General features: G+C 39.3%; 2 protein-coding genes across 4 annotated transcripts; one reads left to right on the forward strand and one right to left on the reverse strand.

Moving 5' to 3' along the window:
* Positions 1-491: 491 nt before the first annotated feature.
* On the forward strand, positions 492-4,461 carry LOC112892036 (probable U6 snRNA-associated Sm-like protein LSm4). Its single transcript, XM_025959089.1, has 7 exons — positions 492-722; positions 821-862; positions 945-1,043; positions 1,242-1,319; positions 2,958-3,000; positions 3,946-4,098; positions 4,188-4,461. Exons 1-7 carry the CDS (start codon positions 720-722, stop codon positions 4,208-4,210), a joined length of 441 nt encoding a protein of 146 aa, XP_025814874.1. The 5' UTR covers positions 492-719; the 3' UTR covers positions 4,211-4,461.
* A 196-nt stretch (positions 4,462-4,657) lies between these two features.
* Positions 4,658-11,866, reverse strand: LOC112892035 (beta-glucosidase 10-like). 3 transcript variants are annotated; one of them, XM_025959087.1, is made up of 13 exons: positions 11,634-11,866; positions 11,419-11,485; positions 10,978-11,030; positions 10,210-10,285; positions 10,042-10,113; positions 9,424-9,511; positions 8,951-9,203; positions 8,552-8,667; positions 6,932-7,152; positions 6,197-6,219; positions 6,032-6,092; positions 5,795-5,885; positions 4,658-5,209 (listed from the first exon to the last, which is right to left on the reverse strand). In XM_025959087.1, exons 1-13 carry the CDS (start codon positions 11,796-11,798, stop codon positions 4,987-4,989), a joined length of 1,509 nt encoding a protein of 502 aa, XP_025814872.1. In that variant the 5' UTR covers positions 11,799-11,866; the 3' UTR covers positions 4,658-4,986. The 3 variants fall into 3 exon arrangements, with proteins under 3 accessions (XP_025814872.1, XP_025814871.1, XP_025814873.1); XM_025959086.1 differs by having other exon boundaries at positions 6,032-6,119; positions 11,634-11,861; XM_025959088.1 differs by lacking the exon at positions 11,634-11,866 and having other exon boundaries at positions 6,032-6,119; positions 10,210-10,846.
* Positions 11,867-13,743: the final 1,877 nt, after the last annotated feature.

A 13,743-nucleotide genomic window follows, 5' to 3' on the forward strand; every position in this document is an offset into this window, starting at 1 on the left:
TGCGTCTAGAGGTCTTGCACGCCTCTAAACACTTTATATTCAGTAGAGTCACACAAGTTAGGGTTTGGATTTTGCTTAGATTATTTTGTCAAGAACAGTTTCGCCGTTCTTCAATTCGTGGGATCCCAATTTCGTGAGTTAATCATATATATAATTTTGGTTGAATTCTTCTTTGGTTGCATTCTTCTTTATTTTTACTTGTGTTTTTCGATTCGTATGCAAGGATTAATCTTCTTGGCGAGATCGGCTGTGCAGCACCGATCGATAACCTGAGAAGATATGGTGATTGCGGGGTTCGGAACCAAATCGAGAGTTAATAGAAACTTTCGGAAGATCGACAATCCTAACTCATATCATACTATGTTTGAAAACTTACATGAATTTAATTGTACCATTACCATGATATATATGCTTTAAAAAAAACTTGTGCTGGTTTTTAACAAGTCTGAGGGTCGAATTTGATTCGAACGACAAAAGGTTACGCCCTAGAGGCTAGAGCTCTCCAAGGTAATAAGGGCAAGACTCGTGACGGTGCGGTCGTTTCTGTACTCGGCTCGCGAGCTCGTCATCCTTCCGCTTCTCGCCGAGAGAAAGCTAGGGTTTTGCTTCCGGAATCTCCTCACACCGCCGCTGCCGCTGCCGCCGCCCGACCTTACACCGGAGATACCACCGCCTCCCTCATCCGATCCGGCCTTTTTGACCCCCGGATCTCGCCCAAGATGGTGCGTCTCTCCCCCAGTCCCCCTCCCCTCCGCTCTCATCTCGATCCCCAAAATGGTTGGCCGTGTCTGAATTCGATCTTTTTCTTGTTCTTGTGCAGCTTCCCCTCTCGCTCCTCAAGACTGCCCAGGGGCATCCCATGGTAAGATCCCGGTGGCTAGCTCCGCCGTTCGTCGTCGATGGATTCGTGTTTGTTTCTAACCGTTGAAACTTTGTGATCTCAGCTCGTGGAGCTAAAGAATGGAGAGACTTACAACGGGCATCTGGTCAACTGCGACACGTGGATGAACATCCACCTTAGGGAGGTCATTTGCACCTCAAAGGTGAAATCTCGTGCCCTTAGTATTCATGTTATGATAGGTTTTAGTGAGCACAAGATTAGTTAAGTGCACTGATTGACTTTGTGAGTAAATCACTTCTTCTCTGAAGAAATTCAAATAGTGATATGGTGGGGTTCCAGCTATTCTGGTCCATGGTTTATGATTTCCTGTACTTATGGTTTATGATGGCTGGAATTGCAGGACGGTGACAAGTTTTGGAGGATGCCGGAGTGTTACATCCGCGGGAACACCATTAAGTATCTTCGAGTCCCGGATGAGGTATGGATTTCTGGGTTAATGAGTGTAGTTAGTCTTTATTTTCAGTTTGCTCAGTTGTTTAGATTCTTGAGCTTTTCAGTCCTTTTCATTACGATGTGAACTGCCCTCAGGAATCATTTATTTGTGCTGCTTGAAATTTTGGACAATATCTGCTTGTAGTTCTTGATTTGATTTATTTGTTGGTTAAAAATTTGATTGTTTAGACTAAGTTTTAAGAATAAGAACTCCATATTGTATTACAAAAGACATGACTGCATGAAGTGCTTGGTCTTATGTAGACATTGGGGATATTATTCAAGTAGGTAGTCTTGACAAGCTGAAGCATTGATTATTTGAAAGGAGGTAGCAAACCAACCAGCATTTGTAAAAAAGTATAAAAGGAGCCGCCAATTTTCATCTCATATCCTTTGATAAACAAGGGGCAGATCTTCTAATCTTTAGTTGGCGTGCATGTCTCTGGAGAAGCACTCTTTGTACCAAAATAAAGTCACTCTGGTATTTGACAGTGATTTTGGTTTCACCAACAATATGTATATAGAAGTATTTTTTTATCCAAATCATGACTTGTAAAAATAATTATTTGCATCAAGTACCTTGTACTTCCATAAAACCATTTTCCAGTTTTTGTTACTGTAAATCACAATAGGGTATAGCGGTCAAGCCAAACTGGAATCATGGAGGCCATGAGAAAACTAATAGGACATCTATTTAGGTGAGCTGAGGGAGTGTTTGGGGGTGATTGCGGGCTATACATGAGTTCTCATCCTTGCATTGATATTGTGACATTGAGTATTTGAAAAGAGATTAGACCAATGAGCTAGTTGTGCTTTATTTTATTTTTCTGTTTAAGATCATTACTAAGTACACACCAAGTAAATTTCCTCTTGCGTTATAGTCTTACTGCATCATTACTATTGCAAAGCTACCTTCCCCTGACGAAGCGTAACGTGAATAAGTTACTTAGATTATGGGAACCACTTATCTTGCTAATATAGACATCAATACTAAGCACGAGTGCATGCAAATTTCTAGTGAACTGCACAAAAGTACAAGTACTGCGCATGCTTTTGATGTAAAAACCTGATTCTGTTGGCAGTTGAGGTGTAACTGTTATGTTGTAGCTATGTGATGCAACTCACAGTACCTGTAGGTTTTTATTTGGAAGCAGAAGTACTTGTAGTTTTGTGTTACAATGGTGATGAAACTTGAAGTTTTGTGCAGTGCATTAAAGTGTCTTCTACTGGACGTGATTAAATGAGTTGTATCATTGCATTTAACACATGTCTGAAATAGTTCTGAAGCACTCAAATAAATCAACTGATGAAAGTGCAGAATAAATTATGTATGTTCTGCTCAGTTTCCCTTATGGTCCCATCCTAGATTTTCTTATGTGCTTCCTTCAGTCTTTCTAACTTTCATTGTTGACCATAAAGTTTGGAACTTCAATTTCAATGAAATATGCTCAGCAGCCATAAGTTTTTTTTTATAGTACACTAGGATTTTCCTTTTCCGCAATTGTAACTTTTTCTTCCCATGCCACTGTTGTTTATATTCTGTTATTCAATATACTTGATACATCAGCATTACTCAAATATCCAGTATTTAGCCTTATTCGAGTGAGTTCATTTCTTTCTTCAGGTTATTGACAAGGTTCAGGAGGAAACTTCCAAGAGCCGATCAGGTATGAAGCAGTTCAACAATACTTTCACAACATACAATACATGTTTTCTCTGTTCATTAACCACATGAGTTTTTTTTTAATTCAAACTGTGTGTTACTGGTGTGATCTACTCCCTCTGTTTTTATTTACATGTCATATTAGGTTTGTCCTAAGTCAAACTTGACCAACTTTGACCAAATTTATAGAAAAAATAATAACATTTACAATACCAAATTTATTTCATTGAATCCACCATGAAATATATGTTGATAGTGTATAAGTTGGGTAGATAATTGTTGCTATATTTTTCTGTAGACTTGGTCAAAGTTAGCCAAGTTTGACTTAAGACAAACCTAATACGACATGTAAATAAAAACAGAGGGAGTATGAACCTGTGATTACCCCATTTCATAATATTGGTCAGCTTTGATTGTTTACAATCTCTAATAGGCATTTTTTTACTGTTGTCACCAATCGTAGTATGTGAATGCAAAGTATAATTTTTCAAAAGCATGTTGGATAACTATAGGTACCATTTTCATGTGGCAGACTGGTGTTAAGTTTCTGATCTAGTATAATGTAGACCTCAGTTTCAAAATTATGCATGTTGAATGCATCTATATTTACACTTTACAGAGTAGCATTTTATGGAATATGGATAGTTCTATTAAGAAAATTCTGACTCTTAACTCATCTTAATGTCCCTGTCTGTAAGTGCATTCTATCACTGCATGCTTTTCACAGTTTGCAGCGTGTTGGTATGGGCACCTGTGCCTGTTTTCCATTCGTTTGTTTCATTTAGGCGCGCGCACACACGCACACACTAGTCTATTTGCTGTTGTTGGTTATATTCTGTCAATAAACGGATAATATTGCGATATTTGTTCATGGAGAGTTTGAGTCAATTCATTGCATAGCAGTTGTTAACAATTCAGGATTGAATTATTGATGCTGTTGTAAATGCAGATAGGAAGCCACCAGGTGTTGGCCGCGGAAGAGGAAGGGGAGATGTCGGTGCTAAACCTGGAGGCAGAGGCATTGGACGTGGCCAAGATGATGGAGGCAGAGGCAGTGGTGGCCGAGGAAGGGGTGGAGTTGGTGGCAAAGGTGGTAACAAAGGTATATGCGTCTTTCTTAACCACTTGAAACATGTTTTTAGTTTCCCATTTCAAAAGATGCTAATCTGTTGCGCTTTTACTTATTGGCAGGTGGGGGGCGTGGCCGTGGCTGAAGCTGGTCGTCACATTGGAGAATGCCGCTTTTTAAGGCCTGTAGCTGTGTTGCATAGATTGCTTAGGACGTGGACCATGGAGCTGGAATTGGTTGGTTGTTTTCCGTGACAAAAACCAAAGTGGTTCGTGTGATCTAAACACCGAGGAAGAGGCGGCAGCCAGACTAGCTTATCTCTCTTCCTCAAAATAGTTTACTTGATATGGAGTAAGCCTGTTCATTTGCTGAGAGGTATCCAGATTAAGTGGCTAATTCGTGTTGCCGAGTATTGAGATAGCTGCGCTTCTATGTGCAGGGCTTATGGCGAGTTCATGGTGTCCCAAATAGCCGCACTTTTAGCATGTGATGTTTGAAAAGTAGATTTAGAATGGTTTACTTCTCGATACAGCAACGTTCAGGTTACAATGACAAGGGAAAGTCAATGCCTAGAATCATTTTCCCCGTAGAATTTATCCAAGAGAATCACTTTCTTTCAATCACGAAGAAGGATAGGCCAGCCTATTGAACAGAATAGCACAGGGCCAATTTTCACAATTTGACCAACGCTGCCTCCCTCTAACAAATGATAGAAACTGATACTGACTCGACCTCCAATTATCATAAAAATTTGATTTTCAACCTCCAACTCTAAGACCAGACAATACGAAGAGGAAAAAACACACCCCGCAACAATTCCACCCCTGTTTTTCATCGTACAGACCCATCCTTTGCACGGAATTCGAAATCACAAGAGCGTCCAGGATGCTCCAGAAACAATCGGTTTGCTTCCAGTGCTGCCTAAACACTGGACACTGGCAGCGAGGAATCTGAAGATCTCCCGGGCACCGCGGCTCTCCTGCCCTTCAGGAAATCTGCGTACCAAATTGCAGAGCGCCTTGGATATCTCTGCAGTTCCTGGTCTGCGAAGTCCACGTAGTAGAGGCCATATGTAGAGCCACCGAGAAGCTCGTATAGATCCATGAGGGACCAGGCGAAGTAGCCCTTGGTGTTTGAACCATTCCTGCGGACAGAACTTCAAGTCAGGTTCTTGCCGTATCAATGGGATTTTGTGGCTTTTCGTCTCAGTGAATTTCTCAAACTTTCAGTTTATACATCTGCAAGTACTTCGGCAACGTTTTTTCTATTATAACAAGTCATTGGTTCAGCAAATGCTGAAACAGTTTATTATCTGAATTCTACACGGCGCAAGTAAGTGCGGCACGAAACCAGCCGGTGATGTTTCTCCGCATGATTCAATTTTAACAGTTTCGATATTGCATTGCCGACCATTAAACCCCTTTTGGTGATTAGCCACTTAATCCAGTTCTCTTAGGAAAAAAAGTGTGTCATGGCTAAAACAATAAGTACACTATGATCTGTGCTCCTGAATGTATCTATGCAGTTAATGTGCGGTCCATGCTTCGTGCAGTAAGGCATCAGCTTTATAACTGGCACATGAAACTTATAAGATCATCGTTGATGTATAGTAATATTGTATCTTCACACCTAATTGATTTCCACGGCATTGTATCACACGGTACCAACTGCCAAATCACTAATAGCAAAGAGGTAATGCGTGACCACAAGGAAGAAAAAAGGGTAATACCTGACAGAATCCGCTAGGCTTGTAAGGTGCTCACTCAAGAATTCCACCCTAGGGCCATCGTCAAATACCACATCCTGGTTCATTGGATAACCTAAAATGAAGTATTTGGTGAGTCATGTAAATGTGTTAAATAGATGCATATGCAAACTCGATCTTGTAACACCGAATGATGCATAAAGGTACCAGATCGACGAGCCTATTTATTCTCAGGATTCAGGAATGGTTATAAGAACTTACCATTCTCGTGGATGTAGATGGGAGGATTGCCATAATATTGCTTGAAATATTCAAGCACTCCCTGGAGACCATAAGGTGGAACATGATACTGAGTAGCACAACACGTCAACACTATGCTATCATACATTAGTGTACAAAATAAATTTGCTTGAAAGTTTCCCTTACCTGAATGGTAGCAGTATTCGTATCTGCAACAGAGGAATTATAGGCATGATAAGATGGCATGCGTTAGTTAAATTATACTATTAGTATGGTGAAGTTATATTTGATTGAACAGCTAAAAGATATGAGACGAATTCATTTCACTTGTAAGAATTAAAAATGGCAGGTGTTGTACAAGCCACCCACTTACAGGCAGTAACAATTAATCAGTACCATATCACATCATGCACAATGTACTCAGAATTAGATTAGCAACGTTATGGACAGGGAAGCTAGCATGCACAGTCACAGAGGAATTTCTTGAATGTCATCAAGTAAAACACTTCATGAAAACTAGGGTACAAAACATTGTAATCCTTGCTTGATTTAACTTTAATGAGGTCATAGCATAGATGGCTAATTATTGGATCACAGGCTCATGGTTTTCTAGACCAGAATTAGCTATTCAACGAACTTTTTTGAAGTTTCCTTAGTTGAAGAACTTGTGTCTAAAGTACCCATCTAACTGACCACGAGTTCATAAATAGATATACATTGTACTGTTGAGTAGGCAGTGCGATAAATAATGATTCTTCATGGAAAATGGTGAAAAAACAATTAAATTAAATATAAGAATTATATTAGTTCTAGTTCTTCCCTGTGTTTTGCCTTTATTAGTAACAATATAGTCCACGAGAATAACAACGAAAGTTTGTTCGTATGTTCAAGTCACTGTACAAAGCCAAGTATGGAACTCACATATTGTTTTAGCAGATATGTCAGCCAGGAAATCTCGTTCATTGCTAGAAGCAGCTTGTGGATCATCCTTCACATACATTATTGAGTAGTAATTTACACCAAGAAAGTCAACAGAATTGACTAATTGTTCAGATTGGTTGTTAGAGAATTTTGGCAGCTTGGAACCAGCATTCTTTTTCATTATATCTGGATAGTCTCCATGATAAAGCGGATCCAAGAACCTAACACAGAGAAATATGAGGATTAAGAAAGGTCAACTATTGTTCATCATTGTTACACAGCTACACAAAATCTATTGATGTTATGTTACCAAATTGTGGAAAGGATTCCATCCATGTGGGACTACATAGGAAACCACACAACAAATAATGATAATTCTCATAATAATGAATAATAAGATATTAGTAAGTATTTTCATTGAATGCTCTGTTATCAGCTACATACTGAAAGATCCAATTAATTCTCTTGTGCAAGTGTGCATATGAAGAACCACTGTTGGACCCAGAAATAGATGATAGAGCAAGCAACCGTTTAACATAAGCCATACTGAAGAGGGAGCAGCCGTTTAACATAAGTAATACTGAAACATGTTCCCTATCACACTCAAGTCCTACATCACTCTATGTGTAAAAGAAGCAGTTGAGTCTTCTTTTGTGAACTTTACTAGATTTATCCCATTTATTCTCGGTTGGTAAGCCTTGGCATTTATGGTAACTTTAATTTAGCACCCCTTCTAAAAGGGAAATGAACTAAATAAAAGCAAAAAGGTAGATGCTACTAAAAATGAATTTTATAGCAAACCAATTATGGAGTAAACATGGATGTGTTTGCATCAAATTTTAAAACTTTTAATGACCTTTCACTCTTTAGTGTCAATTAAGCTGAGGGGTCGTTTTCAGACTTATGTTTCATATTTAGTAACCTTTGCTGCATAATGATAGCTGTTGGTGCAAGGAATTAAAGTGGAAATGGTGGCCAGTTGGCCACATGGCGGCTCTGGGTACGGGTCCGCCCTGCCAAAATTTCTATTTTTGCTTCTTTTATCTATGCAGCAACACATATCCAAGGTGGACATTTGCTAACAGTGGAAAAAAGATATATATGGAGCTAGTCAGCTTTGATATGAATGCAATTATGCATACTGAACACATATATCACTCAATTTCACAGCGTGGTAGCTACATAAACCAAATATAGACATGCACTGATACTTTCAAAAGAATACACTTTATTTAACAAGCAAGAATAATAGGGAGACAATGATAAAACCATGAAAGCTGTTCTTTTTCATTAACCATTAATTAATCTTTTTATTTCTCCAGTTACAAGAATATGTTCCACAAATGCTTCAAGGAGAACTACTAAAATCACACTTATTTTTATGTCTAACACATAATATATGTTAGCATATCAAAGCATGTTCTAGAGCAGGTTCCATTGTAACGATTCAAGAGATGAGATGAAATATAGCAGGAAAAAAAAGCTAGTGGCATCTCAGTCTTTTGGGTGTTCATCGTTTGGTTGGTTTACTACAGTCTTGTTTTCACCAAGGCAGACTATCCATGCAACAAACAGATGTAGGCATCGCAAAGATAGAATGTCAACAAGATGATCACGTACCAGCCAGTGTAGAAGGCCTTTGCTCTTTCAGTTGCAGTTGTATCCTCTGTTGAGTTGGTTAAAGGTATGAAGTCATATATAAATATATTCATGCCAATAACTCCGTGTTGCTTTTCCTGCAACATAAATATTTATTGATCACTAAAATTATGTATGCTTTTTGTCACAGATAATGGTGGTTTTTTCATTCATATATAAGTGTCCAGGTAGAGTTCATACAGCACTACAGCAGTTTCAGATCAAGTGAAAGTATAACCAACTTTCCCCATAAAACATGCTTTAAGTTATCAGCATGAATAGAATAAATTTAGTTTAGAAATTTCAGAGCATAAAAATAGTTAAAAATATTTATTCAAAGATTAGATCCAAATATTCAACAAATACTTAAGGAAATAGTACCTGATACTTTTTCCTGTATAATGATACAGCTGAGCTATGAGCCAACAAACTATGATGACCTACAATGTAAGGCTCAGTTACAGAATTTCCATTGGGACAATTGCCAAATGGCTCAGAACACCTCCCGGGTGGTGCAAATCCAACGTCATAGCCAAGCAATGCAGCAGCATTAGGTTCATTTAGGGTAGTCCAATTCGTAACCCTATCGCCAAATTCCCTAAAGCAGACATCTGAATATGCTGTAAAATCATCACTGGAAACAGAAAACAGAGTTAAATACAAAAGAAAGTTCAAAAGCCGGACATGATATATGTTTTACAGACAGCATATACTTTAACATCTAACTTTTCTCGCATGGTCATGCATAACATAGGTGGCATTCTATAATGATTAATAAATATTATCATGCCAACTACTAACGCACCAAATTTTTCATCAATGAAGACAAAATGTGTAGTGAAGGACATACATACATTATTTGAGGACTCAACCATCCATTGTATTCATCTTCAAGGACTTGAGGAAGATCATATTGAAAAAGGGTAGCGTGTGGTTCAATTCCTGCAAAATCATCGGGAAATTATTCACTAGTGAAAGTAGCAATTGTATTTTAACAAGATAAGCGAGGTACAAGCATATACATATTCTTCGTTGGAATACTTCATTAATACCAGTCAACCATCTAAACCTACAGGTTCTCAAACAATAGAAATAATGTTCAAGTACATATATGTATCTAGCATTGAAAGGGCAACAGAAACACAGTAAACATCTATCTAGTTTTGACCTTTGATTTCTCTTGCAATATATTGTCAATTGCTGCAAAATCAGACTCATTTTTGTACACTATAAACACACATATAATTTGATCAATTGTTGGTCAAAATTAACATAATTTGACTTTTCAAATCAAAATATGCACTAAATTGATGGACGGAAGGAATATACATAGGCTGTGGGTATGTTTAAAACTTTTTACAGAGCGCATGCAAAAACGTCTGTTTGCAAACATCAGAGGAGTATCATGCATAATCTTCATGATGCAAACAGCTAATAAGTAAACAACTAGGTATACGATATTATTACCTTACCATGATCCAGAAGTTCATTGATAAGATTATTATAGTACTCTAATCCTTTTGGGTTGACTTCTCCTCTGCCATCTACGTACATGCAAAAGGTAATCAGGGTTACACCTTTTTAAGAAAATCCAATCCAATCCAATCATGGCAATTTGGTAAAAGATAAACAAATCATACTGGGAATAAGCCTTGGCCAAGAGATAGAAAACCTAAAAGCATCCAATCCAGTCTCCTTCATTAGTTTTACATCCTCCTATAACAAATGTAAAGAAATGATGAACAATTGCCATTTATTAACACTCAGCTTTCCTCCAGAAAAAGAACAGAGCCTTGCAATTTACCCAGATCTACTTTTCTCTTGCCTGATAGAACTAGTTTCGGTACTTGTTACAACATAGCAGGTTGGGTTTATTTACAATAAAACGTAGGTCTGCTGAAGCACCTCAAAACAAGTGATACCGATATACCGATCAAGTTTTACAGTTACAGTCTTGCGTATGGTACCATACCTTCCTAAAAATACAATAAGCTCAACTCTAATAAGCAGCGCAATGTCCATTGCACTAGGGCTTCAACATAAATCATACATAATTATTAAAAATGAAAGACTTCTGAAAAACCATAACTTAAGGCTAAAGTAAGGGAAAACTATAATATTTGATTGAGAAGCCAAAATGCTTGTTCAATAAAACATTTTAGCTCAACTATCCTTTAATTAAAGTTACCATCTACAAAGCACCATCTCTCATTTATATTATACACCTCCCAAGCAACCCACTCCCTCAAAAAATAGCACCATGCCAAGGCTGCCTCCCTGCAATAGCCACTAGGTTAGTTGTGAAGAGTTTGTTCATCGATTACAGGAGCATTTGTGTCATAAGACGTACGTCACATGACAGCAACTAACTAAAAATTGATAGAATCCATGCATACGAATCAGCATACCTTGTACTTGTGGTAACCATTAGCTGCTACATCACCATCTCCAGGGTGATGGCCTGTATTGCGGAATTAACTCATAAATACATAGGCATACCCAAATGCAGAACTTGGGGCAATGGAAGAAAGTACCTAATGTTCATGTTTCACAGAAGATCAGATTCCTAGCAACTAAAATCATTTCATCCTGATTACCATTATTATTTGCCTACAATGCTACTTGTGTATATTCTGTCTATTCTTAGTATATGATGCTACGGGAAAGCAGCACGTTTGCAATGATTAGCACTAGCTTTAGCACATTTGTAGTTAAGCTTGGGTAGAATAAGAACAAGTGCACGAGTTGCCATTTCCGGGAGAATCCGCAGAACGGCGGTTCCGCTGTGCCGGCAAATCCCAAACCTCTTCATGAGCTGCTCCGACAAGCGAGCGGGTGTGGCGACGTACCGGCGGCGTGCGCGAAGGTATCCCAAACACTGGGCGCCCTGCCGTCCTCCGCCGCCGCGCCCTCCCACTGAACCAGAAAAATCAAAGCATCAAGATCATACCAGTTCCAAGAAATGCGCAGCTCTATCGTCAGTAAGCTCAGAGAAATCAGTGTTGATTCCCATGGTTAGGCATTAGCACCGATCAACGACCGTACACACTACACAGCTACTCACTTGATACGCTGATGTGCCGGCGCCGAACACGAAGCCCCTGGGGAAGTCGTCTCTGCTGAGGCCCCCGCCGAGCTCGCGGCTCCCCGCCGGAGCTGCCGATCCCACGGCCTCAGCCGCCGCCGCGACGAGAAGCATAGCAACACGCGGCAGCAGCAGCCTCGCCATCTACTATCGAGCGGAGCAAAAGCAAGCGCTTGTCGCTTGCTATGTGGCATGTGCCGCTGCGGCGCGCTATCCGTATCCAGGCGTACGAGTGGTCTCGACGCGTCGTCCAGCCACTCGCGGCCTCGCGCTTCTGAGTCCAAGGCAAATGGAACGAAAGATACATCAACATTCGTCAGCGATTTCTCTCCTCGTGCTGATGTACCGGAGTAACTTGCATTGCATCAGGCATCAATGCATCCTGTGCCAAGTTAGCAGCACACGAACTCACCTGATTAAACAGAATAGGCCACCGACCTTAACATGCGGGACTATGGGTGGGGGTGGTATTGTATAGGATTTTCTTAAAACACGTTACGGATTGGTACGCATACTCACCACTAGTGCAAACAACTTTACCTCTATGACCATTTTTCGAGAGACCGAGCTGGTAAATCTTAAGATTAATAAAGCCATGACAAATACGTTACATACTATCTAAATAATAGCACCGGTTATATTTTAAAATAAATTTATAAAAACATGAGTACACGTACCAAATCGAGGAGTCAAACTCAGGTGGGATATTCCAGCACAAGGAAACCTTACCAGTTCACGAATGGTATTGTACATTTCACCACACAATTTAGAGGTTTCACTGACATTTTGCCTTCTTATCATCTAGGAGTACGAGCTAAGCTTGGGAAATTGTCAAAACCTAAACTAGAGTGAAAGAAAGAAAAGACCATTTACCTGGTCGTTCTCAAATTTAAAAAACAAAACATGTACAAGAAATGTCATAGTGTAGCACAAACTAGATTTAGATAGGGGTGAAAATCGCACTTCAATTATAATTTGCGTACTTTTATTGTAAATTTAACTCCACCTAAGTTTATTCCAAAACAAACATTCTTTACCAATGACTATTGCTATTAAGAAAACCTTACATAGTTTGACAACATAACATTAACATGGCTAGATTTGCTTTGTGAAATATATTTTTATTAACACAACTCTTTCAACCTAATGTTACATATTTTTTTATAGATATTACTTAGTTCAAGTGTGAATTGGTTAGGTCCCTTGGACCGAAACTTATCTATTTGAGTTCGAGCTCTACATCCAGCAAGAGTACTCATATACTTTAGGATTTATTTCACGAATTAATAATAATTTTTTAGTGATAGATGATGTGCCCATCAATAACGAGTTATCTATGTTGATTGTATCAATCTCTAGAACTGACAACATAATCTCTTAAATCTGACAATATAATCTTTTAGAGATGTCCATAAGTAGGGTATATGATATGGTTGACAAAATCACGATTTCATTTGTGATTTATGTATTTACGATCCTGATTCTAAATAGAATCCATGTTTTATGATTTATATATTTCAAGATCTTGTGATTCTTATCTTTTGAGACCATGTTGATATACTTTCAAAATAGGTGTCACCAGATGAAGAATATAACTTCATAAGAATTATGAAGGCCGTCCGGCCACATGCTCTTGTTCGGTACAAAAATCAGCAAAAAGATATGGAAGTGGGAACAATACCGGAAACAAGGCGATTTGGTTTTTTTTCGAAAGAAGAAAACATGGCCAAGGTGGCAACAAATACTAGTAAAACAGAAAGGATCTCTCATCTTATCTGCCCCTGTAACCTCCAGTCATTTGACCAAAATATTAACTGGTTGACCACCGGGAACACGCGTCAAACTGACATGTGGGTTCATCGACACAACCCCCGCCATGCCCCTCGGTAGAAAGTGCGCGGAAACCCCTCGCCAGCTGTGTCCGGGCCTACCTACCTGGACTCGGTCTTGGTGCACCGATGACATGCACCCCTTCCCCTCCCGTGCTCACGTCTCGTGGGGCCGGTCCATGCGCAGGGGCCCGCCGGCTCCCGAGCGCATCACCCCCTGGCCCCACCCCACTTCCCTTCAAAAAGGGAAGCAAAAACAC

Source organism: Panicum hallii, chromosome 5, assembly GCF_002211085.1.
Source record: "Panicum hallii strain FIL2 chromosome 5, PHallii_v3.1, whole genome shotgun sequence".
Classification (NCBI taxonomy): Eukaryota; Viridiplantae; Streptophyta; class Magnoliopsida; order Poales; family Poaceae; genus Panicum; species Panicum hallii.